The sequence below is a fragment of the Somniosus microcephalus genome, chromosome 1 (genome assembly GCF_052327205.1).
Source record: "Somniosus microcephalus isolate GS21.2 chromosome 1, FLI_Smic_1.0, whole genome shotgun sequence".
NCBI classification, from domain to species: Eukaryota; Metazoa; Chordata; class Chondrichthyes; order Squaliformes; family Somniosidae; genus Somniosus; species Somniosus microcephalus.
The window spans coordinates 3,760,228-3,779,501 of record NC_140987.1 but is presented as its reverse complement, the minus strand read 5'-3'; the positions used below and the strand labels follow the sequence as shown (position 1 = coordinate 3,779,501).

Sequence of the window (19,274 nt, the reverse complement as noted above, 5' to 3'; positions counted from 1 at the left end):
ATCGCAAGAATCCTCCTCAATCGCCTTCTCCTAGTGGCTGAAGAGCTCCTCCCAGAGTCACAATGCGGATTCCGCCCACTAAGGGGCACAACGGACATGATCTTCACCGCACGTCAATTACAAGAGAAATGCAGGGAACAGCACCAACCGCTGTACATGGCCTTCTTTGACCTCACAAAGGCCTTTGACACCGTCAACCGTGAGGGATTATGGAATGTTCTCCTCAAATTCAGCTGCCTTCAAAAGTTTGGCACCATCCTCCGCCTGCTTCATGACGACATGCAAGCCGTGATCCTGACCAACGGATCCACCACAGACCCAATTCACGTACAGACCGGGGTCAAACAAGGCTGTGTCATCACACCAACGCTCTTCTCGATCTTCCTGGCTGCATTTCTCCTTCTCACCCTCAGTAAGCTCCCCGCTGGAGTGGAGCTAATCTACAGAATAAAACTGGAAACTGTTCAACCTCCGTCGCCTCCAGTCCAGGTCAAAGTTCGTCCCATCCTGTCATCGAATTACGGTATGCAGACGACGCTTGTGTCTGCGCACACTCTGAGGTCGAACTCCAAACCATCGTTAACACCTTCACCAAAGCGTACGAGAGCATGGGCCTTAAACTAAACATCCGTAAGACAAAGGTCCTCTACCAACCTGCCCCCGCCACACAGTACTGCCCCCCGATTATCAAAATCCATGACAACGTGGACCACTTTCCATATTTCGGAGCCTACTGTGAACAAGGGCAGATGTCGATGACGAAGTCCAACACCGCCTTCAGTGTGCCAGTGCAGCCTTCGGTCGCCTGAGGAAGAGCGTGCTTGAAGACCAGGACCTCAAACCCGGCACTAAGCTCATGGTCTACAGAGCAGCAGTGATACCCGCCCTGCTGTATGCCTCAGAGACATGGACCATGTACAGCAGGCACCTCAAAGCACTGGAGAGGTACCACCAACGTTGCCTCCACAAGATCCTGCAAATCCATTGGCAGGATAGGCGCACCAACGTCAGTGTTCTCGCTCAGGCCAACATCCCCAGCATCGAAGCTTTGACCACGCTCGATCAGCTCCGATGGATGGGCCACGCCATCCGCATGTCTGATACGAGACTCCCAAATCAAGCGCTCTACTCGGAGCTCCGACATGGCAAGAGAGCCCCAGGTGGGCAGAGGAAACGCTTCAAGGACACCCTCAAAGCCTCCTTGAAAAAGTGCAACATCCCCACCGACACCTGGGAATCCCTGGCCTAAGACCGCACAAAGTGGAGGAGAAGCATCTGGGAAGGCGCCGAACACCTCGAGTCTATTTGCCGAGAGCAAGCGGAAGCCAAGCGCAAACAGCGCAAGGAGCGCAGATCAACCCAAGCACCCCACCCAGCCGCCCCTTCAACCACCGTCTGCCCCACCTGTGACAGAGACTGTAGGTCCCGCATTGGACTAATCAGTCACCTGCAAACTCATTTTTAGTGTGGAAGCAAGTCATCCTCGGTTCCGAGGGACTGCCTAAGAAGATGATTAAGCGTATATTGCCTCTCCCTGTTCCTTCTGCCAAAATGCATCATCTCACACTTCTCTGTATTAAATTCCATCTGCCACTTGTCTGCCCATTCTGCTAGCCTTTCTATGTCCTGTTGCAATCGATTGGTATCATCCTCACTGTTTGCCACACCCCCAAGTTTGGTGTCATCGGCAAATTTAGAAATTCTACTCTGTATTCCAATATCCAGGTCATTTATATATCAAAAAAAGCAGTGGCCCCAGCACTGACCCTTGGGGAACACCACTGTCTACCATCCTCCAGTCTGAAAAGCAGCCATTTACCACAACTTGCTGGTTTCTGTCCTTAAGGCAATTCCTTGTCCAAGCCGCCACTGACCCACCTATTCCATGAGCCTCAATTTTGTTAACCAGCCTTCTATGTGGTACTTTGTACGCCTTCCGAAAATCCATGTTGACAGGGAGCTAGGTAGCAGATTAAAAAGCAGGACCTCAAAGGTTGTAATCTCTGGATTACTCCCGGTGCCACGTGCTAGTGAGTATAGGAATAGGAGGATAGAGCAGATGAATGCGTTGCTGAAGAGTTGGTGCAGGAGGGAGGGCTTTAGTTTCCTGGATCACTGGGTCTGCTTCTGGGGAAGGTGGGACCTGTACAAGTCGGATGGGTTGCACCTGAACTGGAACGGGACCAACATCCTTGCGGGGAGGTTTGCTAGCACTGTTGGGCGGGGGGGGGGGGTTTAAACTAACTTGGCAGGGGGATGGGATACGGAGTGGAGCTATAGTAGGGGGTGATGCACAGCCATATATAGAGGAAAAATGAAGTCAGCCTGGAAGGCAGAGCAAATATGTAACAGCACAAGGGAGTATGGCAAGGCTGGATGGCATTTATTTTAATGCAAGGAGTCTTGCGAGTAAGGCAGATGAATTGAAGGTGTTGATGAACACATGGGAGTATGATATTGTTGCTATCACAGACACATGGTTGAGGGAGGGGCAGGACTGGCAGCTCAATATTCCGGTACAGCTATAACATTGGCATCTATCCGACAATGTGGAAAACTGCCCAGGTATGTCCCGTTTACAAAAAGCAGGACAAATCTAATCCGGCCAATTAGCGCCCCATCAGTCTACTCTCAATCATCAGCAAAGTGATGGAAGGTGTCGCCGACAGTGCTATCAAGCGGCACTTACTCATCAATAACCTGCTCACTGATGCCCAGTTTGGGTTCCGGCAGGACCACTCGGCTCCAGACCGCATTACAGCCTTGGTCCAAATTGGGCAAAAGAGCTGAATTCCAGAGGTGAGGTGAGGTTCAAAAGGTGAGCGGGAGCCCAGGAGAGCACGAGACCTCGGCAGATTCAAAAGGTGAGCGAGAGCCCAGGAGAGCGCGAGACCTCGGCAGATTCAAAAGGTGAGCGGGAGCCCAGGAGAGCGCGAGACCTCGGCAGATTCAAAAGGTGAGCGAGAGCCCAGGAGAGTGCGAGACCTCGGCAGATTCAAAAGGTGAGCGAGAGCCCAGGAGAGCACGAGACCTCGGCAGATTCAAAAGGTGAGCGGGAGCCCAGGAGAGCGCGAGACCTCGGCAGATTCAAAAGGTGAGCGAGAGCCCAGGAGAGCGCGAGACCTCGGCAGATTCAAAAGGTGAGCGAGAGCCCAGGAGACCGCGAGACCTCGGCAGATTCAAAAGGTGAGCGAGAGCCCAGGAGAGTGCGAGGCCTCGGCAGATTCAAAAGGTGAGCGGGAGCCCAGGAGAGCGCGAGACCTCGGCAGATTCAAAAGGTGAGCGGGAGCCCAGGAGAGCGCGAGACATCGGCAGGTTCAAAAGGTGAGCGAGAGCCCAGGAGAGCGCGAGACATCGGCAGGTTCAAAAGGTGATCGAGAGCCCAGGAGAGCGCGAGACCTCGGCAGATTCAAAAGGTGAGCGGGAGCCCAGGAGAGCGCGAGACATCGGCAGGTTCAAAAGGTGAGCGAGAGCCCAGGAGAGCGCGAGACATCGGCAGGTTCAAAAGGTGAGCGAGAGCCCAGGAGAGCGCGAGACATCGGCAGGTTCAAAAGGTGAGCGAGAGCCCAGGAGAGTGCGAGACCTCGGCAGATTCAAAAGCGGAGTTGAGGCCAAGATCAGATCAGCCATGATCTTATTGAATGGCGGAGCAGGCTCGAGGGGCCGATTGGCGGAGCAGGCTCGAGGGGCCGATTGGCGGAGCAGGCTCGAGGGGCCGATTGGCGGAGCAGGCTCGAGGGGCCGATTGGCGGAGCAGGCTCGAGGGGCCGATTGGCGGAGCAGGCTCGAGGGGCCGATTGGCGGAGCAGGCTCGAGGGGCCGAATGGTGGAGCAGGCTCGAGGGGCCGAATGGCGGAGCAGGCTCGAGGGGCCGAATGGCGGAGCAGGCTCGAGGGGCCGAATGGCGGAGCAGGCTCGAGGGGCCGATTGGCGGAGCAGGCTCGAGGGGCCGATTGGCGGAGCAGGCTCGAGGGGCCGATTGGCGGAGCAGGCTCGAGGGGCCGATTGGCGGAGCAGGCTCGAGGGGCCGATTGGCGGAGCAGGCTCGAGGGGCCGATTGGCGGAGCAGGCTCGAGGGGCCGATTGGCGGAGCAGGCTCGAGGGGCCGAATGGTGGAGCAGGCTCGAGGGGCCGAATGGCGGAGCAGGCTCGAGGGGCCGAATGGCGGAGCAGGCTCGAGGGGCCGAATGGCGGAGCAGGCTCGAGGGGCCGATTGGCGGAGCAGGCTCGAGGGGCCGATTGGAGGAGCAGGCTCGAGGGGCCGATTGGCGGAGCAGGCTCGAGGGGCCGATTGGCGGAGCAGGCTCGAGGGGCCGATTGGCGGAGCAGGCTCGAGGGGCCGATTGGCGGAGCAGGCTCGAGGGGCCGATTGGCGGAGCAGGCTCGAGGGGCCGATTGGCGGAGCAGGCTCGAGGGGCCGATTGGCGGAGCAGGCTCGAGGGGCCGATTGGCGGAGCAGGCTCGAGGGGCCGATTGGCGGAGCAGGCTCGAGGGGCCGAATGGCGGAGCAGGCTCGAGGGGCCGAATGGCGGAGCAGGCTCGAGGGGCCGAATGGCCGACTCCTGCTCCTATTTCTTATGTTATCATGATTTTGAACACCTCGATCAAATCTCCTCTCAATCCTCTCTGCTCCAAGGAGAACAACCCCAGCTTCTCCAGTCTGTCCACGTAACTGATGTCCCTCAATCCCTGGGACCATTCTTGTAAATCTTTTCTGCACCCTCTCTAAGGCCTTCACATCCTTCCTAAAGTGCGGTGCCCAGAATTGGACACAATACTCCAGTTGGGGCCGAACCAGCGTTTTATAAAAGTTCATCATAATTTCCTTCCTTTTGTACTCTATACCTCTATTTATGAATGTAAGAAGTCACACAACACCAGGTTATAGTCCAACAGCTTTATTTGAAATCACAAGCTTTCGGAGCGCTGCTCCTTCTTCAGGTGAAGTGGAGAAATGCATAAAGACACCGCTTATATAGTCAGAGAATCATGTCAGATGTTTACAGGTCACCTTTCCAACTGCCATTTATCACACCTCGGCAGAGAGATAATCACAGCAGTCAAAGGTGTGAATGGTGTCCAAACAGGTCAGTCAGGGAAACATTACATCAAAGAACAATGAGGTGGGGTCACAAGGGGTCAAATATTGCAGATGCTGGGGTCTGTATGAAAAACAAAAAAAGACAAAAAACATTTTTTTTTGGCTGGAAATCACAGCAGGTCCGGCCGCATCTGTGTAGAGAGAACAAGCCAATGTCGACTCGAGTCTGGATGACCCTGCATCAGGTGGGGTTACATGTAGCGTGACATGAACCCAAGATCTCGGTTGAGGCCGTCCTCATGGGTGCGGAACTTGGCTATCAGTTTCTGCTCGACGATTTTGCGTTGTCGTGTGTCTCGAAGGCCACCTTGGAGAATGCTTACCCGAAGATCGGAGGCTGAATGTCCTTGACTGCTGAAGTGTTCCCCGACTGGGAGGGAACACTCCTGCCTGGTGATTGTTGCGCGGTGTCTGTTCATCCGTTGTCGCAGTGTCTGCATGGTCTCGCCGATGTACCATGCTCCGGGGGCAGAAGGAGCAGCGCTCCGAAAGCTTGTGATTTCAAATAAAGCTGTTGGACTATAACCTGGTGTTGTGTGACTTCTTACATTTGTCCACCCCAGTCCAACTCCGGCATCTCCACACCATGGCTTCTATTTATGAAGCCCAGGATCCCGTATGCTTTTTTAACCGCTTTCTCAACCTGCCCTGCCACCTTCAACGATACCTCCAACACTCTACGCTTTTATTCATGATATCCAGCTTTTATGCAATGGTGAATGGTTGTTTTTCAGACTGGAGGGATGTATCTGAAAAATAACCATTCACCATTACTCTCTGCTTTCTGTCCCACAGTCAGTGTGTGTGTGTCCATGTTTGGCTGGACAGGGGAAAGGGATTGATCGGGTCACAGAGCATCAAGCCAAGATAGAAGATTCACCGCGATAAATATAAAAGTTGGATATCATGAATAAAACCGTAGAGTGTTGGGAACAGGAAGCAGGTGATCAGCAGGTGAGAGAGAAACAGGTGCTACGTCCATTTTACAATCACCTCCCATCAAGTGGAATGCAACAGTGAGGTCGCTTGGGCAGTGAGGAGAATCTGCTATCCAGTGAAAGGGGAGTCTGATGAAGTGTCCAAACCTGGATCACCCCAAGTTGCTCGCCTGTACAAATGCTGAGTGAGCGGCTGTGATTGGCAGTGTTGGCTGAGACGGTTCGGGCTCCTCACCTGTCAGTCTCTTTCTCACCACCAGGTGGCCCCAGCTTCTTCAGTATCGTTTCAAACTCGTTGATCTCATTGATAAACATCTGAAACAAGACAGTGCAGTGAGTGCCCGGCTACTGACCCAGTGGCTCTGCCCCCGCCCTCCGACCCTCGCCCTCCACCCCGCCTCCTGCCCTCCGACCCTCGCCCTCCACCCCGCCTCCCGCCCTCCGCCCCGCCTCCCGCCCTCCACCCCGCCTCCCGCCCTCCACCCCGCCTCCTCCCCTCCGACCCTCGCCCTCCACCCCACCTCCCGCCCTCCGACCTTCGCCCACCACCCGCCCTCCGACCCTCGCCCTCCACCCCGCCTCCCGCCCTCGCCCTCCACCCTGCCTCCCGCCCTCCGACCCTCGCCCTCCATCCCGCCCTCCGCCCCTCGCCCTCCACCCCGCCTCCCGCCCTCCGACCCTCGCCCTCCATCCCGCCCTCCGCCCCTCGCCCTCCACCCCGCCTCCTGCCCTCCGACCCTCGCCCTCCACCCCGCCTCCTGCCCTCCGACCCTCGCCCTCCACCCCGCCTCCTGCCTTCCGCCCCTCGCCCTGCACCCCGCCTCCCGCCCTCCACCCCTCGCTCTCCACCCCGCCTCCCGCCCTCCGCCTCTCGCCCTGCACCCTGCCTCCCGCCCGCCGCCCCTCGCCCTCCACCCCGCCTCCCACCCTCGCCCTCCACCCCACCTCCCGCCCTCTGACCCTCGCCCTCCACCCCGCCTCCCGCCCTCCACCCCTCGCTCTCCACCCCGCCTCCCGCCCTCCGCCTCTCGCCCTGCACCCCGCCTCCCGCCCTCCGCCCCTCGCCCTCCACCCCGCCTCCCGCCCTCCACCCCTCGCTCTCCACCCCGCCTCCCGCCCTCCGCCCCTCGCCCTCCACCCCGCCTCCCGCCCTCCACCCCTCGCTCTCCACCCCGCCTCCCGCCCTCCGCCCCTCGCCCTCCACCCCGCCTCCCGCCCTCCGACCCTCGCCCTCCACCCCGCCCTCTGGCCCTCGCCCTCCACCCCGCCCTCTGACCCTCGCCCTCCACCCCGCCCTCTGACCCTCGCCCTCCACACCGCCTCCCGCCCTCCACCCCGCCTCCGACCCTCGCCCTCCACCCCGCCCTCTGACCCTCGCCCTCCACCCCGCCTCCCGCCCTCCGACCCTCGCCCTCCACCCGCCTCCCGCCCTCCACCCCGCCTCCGACCCTCGCCCTCCACCCCTGCCTCCCACCCTCCGACCCTCGCCCTCCACCCCACCTCCCGCCCTCTGACACTCGCCCTCCACCCCTGCCTCCCACCCTCCGACCCTCGCCCTCCACCCCGCCTCCCACTCTCTGACCCTCGCCCGCCACCCGCCCTCCGACACTCGCCCTCCACCCCGCCTTCCGAACCTCGCCCTCCGTCCTGCACTCCACCCTCTGACCCTCGCCCTCCGTCCTGCACTCCACCCTCTGACCCTCGCCCTCCGTCCTGCACTCCACCCTCCGACCCTCGCCCTCCACCCCGCCTCCCGCCCTCTGACCCTCGCCCTCCACCCCGCCCCCCGCCCTCTGACCCTCGCCCTCCACACCGCCTCCCGACCCTCACCCTCCACCCCGCCTCCCGCCCTCCGACCCTCGCCCTCCACCCCACCCTCTGACCCTCGCCCTCCGTCCTGCACTCCACCCTCCGATCCTCGCCCTCCACCCCGCCTCCCGCCCTCCACCCTGCCTCCCACCCTGACCCTCGCCCTCCACCCTGCCTCCCACCCTGACCCTCGCCCTCCACCCTGCCTCCCGCCCTCCGACCCTCGCCCTCCACCCCGCCTCCCGCCCTCCGACCCTCACCCTCCGTCCTGCACTCCACCCTCTGACCCTCTCCCTCCACCCCGCCCTCCGACCCTCTCCCTCCACCCCGCCTCCCGCCCTCCGACCCTCGCCCTCCACCCCGCCTCCCGCCCCTCACCCTCCGTCCTGCACTCCACCCTCTGACCCTCTCCCTCCACCCCGCCTCCTGCCCTCCGACCCTCGCCCTCCATCCTGCACTCCACCCTCTGACCCTCTCCCTCCACCCCGGCCTCCGACCCTCGCCCTCTGTCCTGCACTCCACCCTCCAACCCCCGCCCCGCTCCATTCCATCGTCCCCAATTTTAATCGCTCCACCTTTGGTGGCCGTGCCTTCTGTTGCCTAGGCCCTAAACTCTGGAATTCCCTGCTTAAACCTCTCCGCCTCTCTATCTTTCTTTCCGCCTTTAAGATGCTCCTTAAAACTTTGACCGAGCATTTGGTCATCTGCCCTAATATCTCCTTCTGTGGCTCAGTGTCAAATTCTGTTTGTTATCACTCCCGTGAAGTGCCTTGGGATGTTTTACTGCGTTAAAGACGCTACATAAATACAAGTTGTTGTTGTGTGTTTCCAGTCCCACACCAACGTGGTTGACTCTTAGCTGCCCTTTGAAGTGACCCAGCGAGACACTCAGTTACCACTCAAGGCAACTAAGGATGGGCAATACATGCCGGCCTTGCCAATGAAACCCACATCCCGAGGATGAAAATCTCAGGCCTGTGGCTTTTCAGCAGCAGGTGCTCAAGGAGTTTGAATTGGAAGAGTAGGGGCGTTATCCCCCGTGTCCTGGCCTCCTGGCGAATATTTATCCTTCAATCAACTAAACCCCTCTGCCTAGCTTCTTCTCAAACCATCTTCTGTTCACCCATGCTGACCTCCCGCTCCATGATTCAGTGCCCGCCCCGCGCCTCGCGACTCAGTGCCCGCCCCGCCCCGCGCGGCTCAGTGCCCGCCCCGCCCCGCGCGGCTCAGTGCCCGCCCCGCCCCGCGCGGCTCAGTGCCCGCCCCTCGCAACTCAGTGCCCGCCCCGCCCCGCGCGGCTCAGTGCCCGCCCCGCCCCGCGCGGCTCAGTGCCCGCCCCTCGCGACTCAGTGCCCGCCCCGCCCCGCGCGGCTCAGTGCCCGCCCCGCCCCGCGCGGCTCAGTGCCCGCCCCGCCCCGCGCGGCTCAGTGCCCGCCCCGCCCCGCGCGGCTCAGTGCCCGCCCCTCGCAACTCAGTGCCCGCCCCGCCCCGCGCGGCTCAGTGCCCGCCCCGCCCCGCGCGGCTCAGTGCCCGCCCCTCGCGACTCAGTGCCCGCCCCGCCCCGCGCGGCTCAGTGCCCGCCCCGCCCCGCGCGGCTCAGTGCCCGCCCCTCGCGACTCAGTGCCCCGCCCCGCCCCGCGCGGCTCAGTGCCCGCCCAGCCCCTCGCGGCTCAGTGCCCGCCCCGACCGGCTCAGTGCCCGCCCCGCCCCTCGCGCGCGACTCAGTGCCCGCCCCGACCGGCTCAGTGCCCGCCCCGCCCCGACCGGCTCAGTGACCGCCCCGCCCCTCGCAGCTCAGTGCCCGCCCCGCCCCTCGCGGCTCAGTGCCCGCCCCTCCCGGCTCGGTGCCCCGCCCCTTGTGGCTCAGTGCCCGCCCGTGTGAAGGGATGTTTTCTGTGCTAAATGCGCTATTCAAATGCAGGTGGCGGGTGAGTGCACCTGAAGGTCGTGAGCCCCTGCAGCAACACCCCTTACCTTGGCTTCCTTCCTTCTCAGCTCCTGCTTGCGTTTCTGGGTGGCCCTGGCCGCACCTCGCGACACTGCTTTGGAGACGGGGAGGATCGATGCCTGGATCTTGGCCATCAGCTCTCCATTTTTCATCTGGGCTTTATGGAGCTGAAACAAGCAGAACTTGAAAAGTGATGGCTCGACAGTGGAATGGACCGAATAACAGACCTCGCACAGTGTTACTCCGGTACAGGGCCTTGCACAGTGTTACTCCGGTACAGAGCCTCGCACAGTGTTACTCCGGTACAGACCTCGCACAGTGTTACTCTGGTACAGACCTCGCACAGTGTTACTCTGGTACAGGGCCTCGCACAGTGTTACTCTGGTACAGGGCCTCGCACAGTGTTACTCCGGTACAGGGCCTCGCACAGTGTTACTCCGGTACAGGGCCTCGCACAGTGTTACTCCGGTACAGAGCCTCGCACAGTGTTACTCCGGTACAGGGCCTCGCACAGTGTTACTCTGGTACAGAGCCTCGCACAGTGTTACTCCGGTACAGACCTCGCACAGTGTTACTCTGGTACAGACCTCGCACAGTGTTACTCTGGTACAGACCTCGCACAGTGTTACTCTGGTACAGGGCCTCGCACAGTGTTACTCCGGTACAGGGCCTCGCACAGTGTTACTCCGGTACAGGGCCTCGCACAGTGTTACTCCGGTACAGAGCCTCGCACAGTGTTACTCCGGTACAGGGCCTCGCACAGTGTTACTCCGGTACAGGGCCTCGCACAGTGTTACTCCGGTACAGGGCCTCGCACAGTGTTACTCCGGTACAGGGCCTCGCACAGTGTTACTCCGGTACAGAGCCTCGCACAGTGTTACTCCGGTACAGAGCCTCGCACAGTGTTACTCCGGTACAGAGCCTCGCACAGTGTTACTCTGGTACAGAGCCTCGCACAGTGTTACTCTGGTACAGAGCCTCGCACAGTGTTACTCTGGTACGGAGCCTCGCACAGTGTTACTCTGGTACGGAGCCTCGCACAGTGTTACTCTGGTACGGAGCCTTGCACAGTGTTACTCTGGTACGGAGCCTCGCACAGTGTTACTCTGGTACAGGGCCTCGCACAGTGTTACTCTGGTACAGGGCCTCGCACAGTGTTACTCTGGTACAGGGCCTCGCACAGTGTTACTCTGGTACAGAGCCTCGCACATTGTTACTCTGGTACAGAGCCTCGCACAGTGTTACTCTGGTACGGAGCCTCGCACAGTGGTACTCTGGTACAGAGCCTCGCACAGTGTTACTCTGGTACAGAGCCTCGCACAGTGTTACTCCGGTACAGAGCCTCGCACAGTGTTACTCCGGTACAGGGCCTCGCACAGTGTTACTCCGGTACAGAGCCTCGCACAGTGTTACTCCGGTACAGAGCCTCGCACAGTGTTACTCTGGTACAGAGCCTCGCACAGTGTTACTCTGGTACGGAGCCTCGCACAGTGTTACTCTGGTACGGAGCCTCGCACAGTGTTACTCTGGTACGGAGCCTCGCACAGTGTTACTCTGGTACGGAGCCTCGCACAGTGTTACTCTGGTACGGAGCCTCGCACAGTGTTACTCTGGTACAGGGCCTCGCACAGTGTTACTCTGGTACAGGGCCTCGCACAGTGTTACTCTGGTACAGGGCCTCGCACAGTGTTACTCTGGTACAGAGCCTCGCACAGTGTTACTCTGGTACAGAGCCTCGCACAGTGTTACTCCGGTACAGAGCCTCGCACAGTGTTACTCTGGTACAGGGCCTCGCACACTGTTACTCTGGTACAGAGCCTCGCACAGTGTTACTCTGGTACAGGGCCTCGCACAGTGTTACTCTGGTACAGAGCCTCGCACAGTGTTACTCTGGTACAGGGCCTCGCACAGTGTTACTCCGGTACAGAGCCTCGCACAGTGTTACTCTGGTACAGAGCCTCGCACACTGTTACTCTGGTACAGGGCCTCGCACAGTGTTACTCTGGTACAGGGCCTCGCACAGTGTTACTCTGGTACAGGGCCTCGCACAGTGTTACTCTGGTACAGGGCCTCGCACAGTGTTACTCTGGTACAGGGCCTCGCACAGTGTTACTCTGGTGCAGGGCCTCGCACAGTGTTACTCTGGTACAGAGCCTCGCACAGTGTTACTCTGGTACAGAGCCTCGCACAGTGTTACTCTGGTACGGAGCCTCGCACAGTGGTACTCTGGTACAGAGCCTCGCACAGTGTTACTCTGGTACAGAGCCTCGCACAGTGTTACTCCGGTACAGGGCCTCGCACAGTGTTACTCCGGTACAGGGCCTCGCACAGTGTTACTCCGGTACAGAGCCTCGCACAGTGTTACTCCGGTACAGAGCCTCGCACAGTGTTACTCTGGTACAGAGCCTCGCACAGTGTTACTCTGGTCCGGAGCCTCGCACAGTGTTACTCTGGTACGGAGCCTCGCACAGTGTTACTCTGGTACGGAGCCTCGCACAGTGTTACTCTGGTACGGAGCCTCGCACAGTGTTACTCTGGTACGGAGCCTCGCACAGTGTTACTCTGGTACAGGGCCTCGCACAGTGTTACTCTGGTACAGGGCCTCGCACAGTGTTACTCTGGTACAGGGCCTCGCACAGTGTTACTCTGGTACAGAGCCTCGCACAGTGTTACTCTGGTACAGAGCCTCGCACAGTGTTACTCCGGTACAGAGCCTCGCACAGTGTTACTCTGGTACAGGGCCTCGCACACTGTTACTCTGGTACAGAGCCTCGCACAGTGTTACTCTGGTACAGGGCCTCGCACAGTGTTACTCTGGTACAGGGCCTCGCACAGTGTTACTCTGGTACAGGGCCTCGCACAGTGTTACTCCGGTACAGAGCCTCGCACAGTGTTACTCTGGTACAGAGCCTCGCACACTGTTACTCTGGTACAGGGCCTCGCACAGTGTTACTCTGGTACAGGGCCTCGCACAGTGTTACTCTGGTACAGGGCCTCGCACAGTGTTACTCTGGTACAGGGCCTCGCACAGTGTTACTCTGGTACAGGGCCTCGCACAGTGTTACTCTGGTGCAGGGCCTCGCACAGTGTTACTCTGGTACAGAGCCTCGCACAGTGTTACTCTGGTACAGAGCCTCGCACAGTGTTACTCTGGTACAGGGCCTCGCACAGTGTTACTCTGGTACAGAGCCTCGCACAGTGTTACTCTGGTACAGAGCCTCGCACAGTGTTACTCCGGTACAGGGCCTCGCACAGTGTTACTCTGGTACAGAGCCTCGCACAGTGTTACTCCGGTACAGGGCCTCGCACAGTGTTACTCTGGTACAGAGCCTCGCACACTGTTACTCTGGTACAGGGCCTCGCACAGTGTTACTCTGGTACAGGGCCTCGCACAGTGTTACTCTGGTACAGGGCCTCGCACAGTGTTACTCTGGTACAGGGCCTCGCACAGTGTTACTCTGGTACAGGGCCTCGCACAGTGTTACACTGGTACAGAGCCTCGCACAGTGTTACTCTGGTACAGAGCCTCGCACAGTGTTACTCTGGTACAGGGCCTCGCACAGTGTTACTCTGGTACAGAGCCTCGCACAGTGTTACTCCGGTACAGGGCCTCGCACAGTGTTACTCTGGTACAGAGCCTCGCACCGTGTTACTCCGGTACAGGGCCTCGCACAGTGTTACTCTGGTACAGGGCCTCGCACAGTGTTACTCTGGTACAGGGCCTCGCACAGTGTTACTCTGGTACAGGGCCTCGCACAGTGTTACTCTGGTACAGAGCCTCGCACAGTGTTACTCTGGTACAGGGCCTCGCACAGTGTTACTCTGGTACAGGGCCTCGCACAGTGTTACTCTGGTACAGAGCCTCGCACAGTGTTACTCTGGTACAGGGCCTCGCACAGTGTTACTCCGGTACAGGGCCTCGCACAGTGTTACTCTGGTACAGGGCCTCGCACAGTGTTACTCTGGTACGGAGCCTCGCACAGTGTTACTCCGGTACAGAGCCTCGCACAGTGTTACTCTGGTACAGAGCCTCGCACAGTGTTACTCTGGTACAGAGCCTCGCACAGTGTTACTCCGGTACAGAGCCTTGCACAGTGTTACTCCGGTACAGAGCCTCGCACAGTGTTACTCCGGTACAGAGCCTCGCACAGTGTTACTCCGGTACAGAGCCTCGCACAGTGTTACTCCGGTACAGAGCCTCGCACAGTGTTACTCCTGTACAGAGCCTCGCACAGTGTTACTCCGGTACAGAGCCTCGCACAGTGTTACTCCGGTACAGAGCCTCGCACAGTGTTACTCCGGTACAGAGCCTCGCACAGTGTTACTCTGGTACAGCGCCTCGCACAGTGTTACTCTGGTACGGAGCCTCGCACAGTGTTACTCTGGTACAGGGCCTCGCACAGTGTTACTCTGGTACAGAGCCTCGCACAGTGTTACTCTGGTACAGGGCCTCGCACAGTGTTACTCTGGTACAGGGCCTCGCACAGTGTTACTCTGGTACAGGGCCTCGCACAGTGTTACTCCGGTACAGAGCCTCGCACAGTGTTACTCTGGTACAGGGCCTCGCACAGTGTTACTCTGGTACGGAGCCTCGCACAGTGTTACTCTGGTACAGAGCCTCGCACAGTGTTACTCCGGTACAGAGCCTTGCACAGTGTTACTCCGGTACAGGGCCTCGCACAGTGTTACTCTGGTACAGACCTCGCATAGTGTTACTCAGGTACAGAGCCTCGCACAGTGTTACTCTGGTACAGGGCCTCGCACAGTGTTACTCTGGTACAGGGCCTCGCACAGTGTTACTCCGGTACAGGGCCTCGCACAGTGTTACTCCGGTACAGGGCCTCGCACAGTGTTACTCCGGTACAGAGCCTCGCACAGTGTTACTCCGGTACAGAGCCTCGCACAGTGTTACTCCGGTACAGAGCCTCGCACAGTGTTACTCCGGTACAGAGCCTCGCACAGTGTTACTCCGGTACAGAGCCTCGCACAGTGTTACTCCTGTACAGAGCCTCGCACAGTGTTACTCCGGTACAGAGCCTCGCACAGTGTTACTCCGGTACAGAGCCTCGCACAGTGTTACTCCGGTACAGAGCCTCGCACAGTGTTACTCTGGTACAGCGCCTCGCACAGTGTTACTCTGGTACGGAGCCTCGCACAGTGTTACTCTGGTACAGGGCCTCGCACAGTGTCACTCTGGTACAGAGCCTCGCACAGTGTTACTCTGGTACAGACCTCGCACAGTGTTACTCGGGTACAGGGCCTCGCACAGTGTTACTCTGGTACAGGGCCTCGCACAGTGTTACTCTGGTACAGGGCCTCGCACAGTGTTACTCTGGTACGGAGCCTCGCACAGTGTTACTCTGGTACAGGGCCTCGCACAGTGTTACTCTGGTACGGAGCCTCGCACAGTGTTACTCTGGTACAGGGCCTCGCACAGTGTTACTCTGGTACAGGGCCTCGCACAGTGTTACTCTGGTACGGAGCCTCGCACAGTGTTACTCTGGTACAGGGCCTCGCACAGTGTTACTCCGGTACAGGGCCTCGCACAGTGTTACTCTGGTACAGGGCCTCGCACAGTGTTACTCTGGTACAGGGCCTCGCACAGTGTTACTCTGGTACAGGGCCTCGCACAGTGTTACTCTGGTACAGGGCCTCGCACAGTGTTACTCTGGTACAGGGCCTCGCACAGTGTTACTCTGGTACGGAGCCTCGCACAGTGTTACTCTGGTACAGGGCCTCGCACAGTGTTACTCTGGTACAGAGCCTCGCACAGTGTTACTCTGGTACAGACCTCGCATAGTGTTACTCTGGTACAGAGCCTCGCACAGTGTTACTCTGGTACAGGGCCTCGCACAGTGTTACTCCGGTACAGGGCCTCGCACAGTGTTACTCTGGTACAGGGCCTCGCACAGTGTTACTCTGGTACAGAGCCTCGCACAGTGTTACTCTGGTACACGGCCTCGCACAGTGTTACTCCGGTACAGAGCCTCGCACAGTGTTACTCCGGTACAGGGCCTCGCACAGTGTTACTCCGGTACAGGGCCTCGCACAGTGTTACTCCGGTACAGGGCCTCGCACAGTGTTACTCTGGTACAGAGCCTCGCACAGTGTTACTCCGGTACAGGGCCTCGCACAGTGTTACTCCGGTACAGGGCCTCGCACAGTGTTACTCCGGTACAGGGCCTCGCACAGTGTTACTCCGGTACAGGGCCTCGCACAGTGTTACTCCGGTACAGAGCCTCGCACAGTGTTACTCCGGTACAGAGCCTCGCACAGTGTTACTCCGGTACAGGGCCTCGCACAGTGTTACTCCGGTACAGGGCCTCGCACAGTGTTACTCCGGTACAGAGCCTCGCACAGTGTTACTCCGGTACAGGGCCTCGCACAGTATTACTCTGGTACAGAGCCTCGCACAGTGTTACTCTGGTACAGAGCCTCGCACAGTGTTACTCTGGTACAGAGCCTCGCACAGTGTTACTCTGGTACAGAGCCTCGCACAGTGTTACTCTGGTACAGGGCCTCGCACAGTGTTACTCTGGTACAGGGCCTCGCACAGTGTTACTCCGGTACAGAGCCTCGCACAGTGTTACTCTGGTACAGGGCCTCGCACAGTGTTACTCCGGTACAGGGCCTCGCACAGTGTTACTCTGGTACAGGGCCTCGCACAGTGTTACTCTGGTACAGGGCCTCGCACAGTGTTACTCTGGTACGGAGCCTCGCACAGTGTTACTCTGGTACAGGGCCTCGCACAGTGTTACTCTGGTACGGAGCCTCGCACAGTGTTACTCTGGTACAGGGCCTCGCACAGTGTTACTCTGGTACAGAGCCTCGCACAGTGTTACTCTGGTACAGACCTCGCATAGTGTTACTCTGGTACAGAGCCTCGCACAGTGTTACTCTGGTACAGGGCCTCGCACAGTGTTACTCCGGTACAGGGCCTCGCACAGTGTTACTCCGGTACAGAGCCTCGCACAGTGTTACTCCGGTACAGAGCCTCGCACAGTGTTACTCCGGTACAGGGCCTCGCACAGTGTTACTCCGGTACAGGGCCTCGCACAGTGTTACTCCGGTACAGAGCCTCGCACGGTGTTACTCTGGTACAGGGCCTCGCACAGTGTTACTCCGGTACAGGGCCTCGCACAGTGTTACTCTGGTACAGGGCCTCGCACAGTGTTACTCCGGTACAGCGCCTCGCACACTGTTACTCTGGTACAGAGCCTCGCACAGTGTTACTCCGGTACAGGGCCTCGCACAGTGTTACTCTGGTACAGGGCCTCGCACAGTGTTACTCTGGTACAGAGCCTCGCACAGTGTTACTCTGGTACAGAGCCTCGCACAGTGTTACTCTGGTACAGGGCCTCGCACAGTGTTACTCCGGTACAGAGCCTCGCACAGTGTTACTCTGGTACAGGGCCTCGCACAGTGTTACTCCGGTACAGAGCCTCGCACAGTGTTACTCCGGTACAGAGCCTCGCACAGTGTTACTCCGGTACAGGGCCTCGCACAGTGTTACTCTGGTACGGAGCCTCGCACAGTGTTACTCTGGTACAGAGCCTCGCACAGTGTTACTCCGGTACAGACCTCGCACAGTGTTACTCTGGTACAGGGCCTCGCACAGTGTTACTCTGGTACAGAGCCTCGCACAGTGTTACTCTGGTACAGGGCCTCGCACAGTGTTACTCCGGTACAGGGCCTCGCACAGTGTTACTCTGGTACAGGGCCTCGCACAGTGTTACTCTGGTACAGACCTCGCATAGTGTTACTCCGGTACAGGGCCTCGCACAGTGTTACTCTGGTACAGGGCCTCGCACAGTGTTACTCTGGGACAGAGCCTCGCACAGTGTTACTCTGGTACAGAGCCTCGCACAGTGTTACTCCGGTACAGGGCCTCGCACAGTGTTACTCTGGTACAGGGCCTCGCACAGTGTTACTCTGGTACAGACCTCGCATAGTGTTACTCCGGTACTGGGCCTCGCACAGTGTTACTCCGGTACAGGGCCTCGCACAGTGTTACTCTGGTACAGGGCCTCGCACAGTGTTACTCCGGTACAGAGCCTCGCACAGTGTTACTCCGGTACAGGGCCTCGCACAGTGTTACTCCGGTACAGGGCCTCGCACAGTGTTAATCTGGTACAGAGCCTCGCACAGTGTTACTCCGGTACAGAGCCTCGCACAGTGTTACTCCGGTACAGGGCCTCGCACAGTGTTACTCCGGTACAGAGCCTCGCACAGTGTTACTCCGGTACAGAGCCTCGCACAGTGTTACTCCGGTACAGGGCCTCGCACAGTGTTACTCCGGTACAGGGCCTCGCACAGTGTTACTCCGGTACAGAGCCTCGCACAGTGTTACTCTGGTACAGGGCCTCGCACAGTGTTACTCCGGTACAGGGCCTCGCACAGTGTTACTCCGGTACAGAGCCTCGCACAGTGTTACTCCGGTACAGAGCCTCGCACAGTGTTACTCCGGTACAGGGCCTCGCACAGTGTTACTCCGGTACAGGGCCTCGCACAGTGTTACTCCGGTACAGAGCCTCGCACAGTGTTACTCTGGTACAGGGCCTCGCACAGTGTTACTCCGGTACAGGGCCTCGCACAGTGTTACTCTGGTACAGGGCCTCGCACAGTGTTACTCTGGTACAGACCTCGCATAGTGTTACTCCGGTACTGGGCCTCGCACAGTGTTACTCCGGTACAGGGCCTCGCACAGTGTTACTCTGGTACAGGGCCTCGCACAGTGTTACTCTGGGACAGAGCCTCGCACAGTGTTACTCTGGTACAGAGCCTCGCACAGTGTTACTCCGGTACAGGGCCTCGCACAGTGTTACTCTGGTACAGGGCCTCGCACAGTGTTACTCTGGTACAGACCTCGCATAGTGTTACTCCGGTACTGGGCCTCGCACAGTGTTACTCCGGTACAGGGCCTCGCACAGTGTTACTCCGGTACAGAGCCTCGCACAGTGTTACTCTGGTACAGAGCCTCGCACAGTGTTACTCCGGTACAGGGCCTCGCACAGTGTTACTCCGGTACAGGGCCTCGCACAGTGTTACTCCGGTACAGGGCCTCGCACAGTGTTACTCCGGTACAGAGCCTCGCACAGTGTTACTCTGGTACAGGGCCTCGCACAGTGTTACTCTGGTACAGAGCCTCGCACAGTGTTACTCTGGTACAGGGCCTCGCACAGTGTTACTCTGGTACGGAGCCTCGCACAGTGTTACTCTGGTACAGGGCCTCGCACAGTGTTACTCTGGTACAGAGCCTCGCACAGTGTTACTCTGGTACAGACCTCGCATAGTGTTACTCTGGTACAGAGCCTCGCACAGTGTTACTCTGGTACAGGGCCTCGCACAGTGTTACTCCGGTACAGGGCCTCGCACAGTGTTACTCCGGTACAGGGCCTCGCACAGTGTTACTCCGGTACAGAGCCTCGCACAGTGTTACTCCGGTACAGAGCCTCGCACAGTGTTACTCCGGTACAGG

At 59.0% G+C, this 19,274-nt stretch overlaps 1 protein-coding gene across 1 annotated transcript in view; it reads right to left on the bottom strand.

Annotated features, from left to right (window-relative positions):
* Positions 1-19,274, bottom strand: part of LOC147123896 (sperm flagella and cilia-associated protein 2-like) — a 536,137-nt gene that overhangs the window by 435,068 nt on the left and 81,795 nt on the right. Inside the window, exons 5-6 of the mRNA XM_086002564.1 lie at positions 9,823-9,963; positions 6,275-6,354 (exon numbers count right to left, since the gene is read on the bottom strand). Of these exons, the coding sequence (XP_085858690.1) occupies positions 6,275-6,354; positions 9,823-9,963 (221 nt within the window). The remainder of the gene's footprint in view (positions 1-6,274; positions 6,355-9,822; positions 9,964-19,274) is intronic.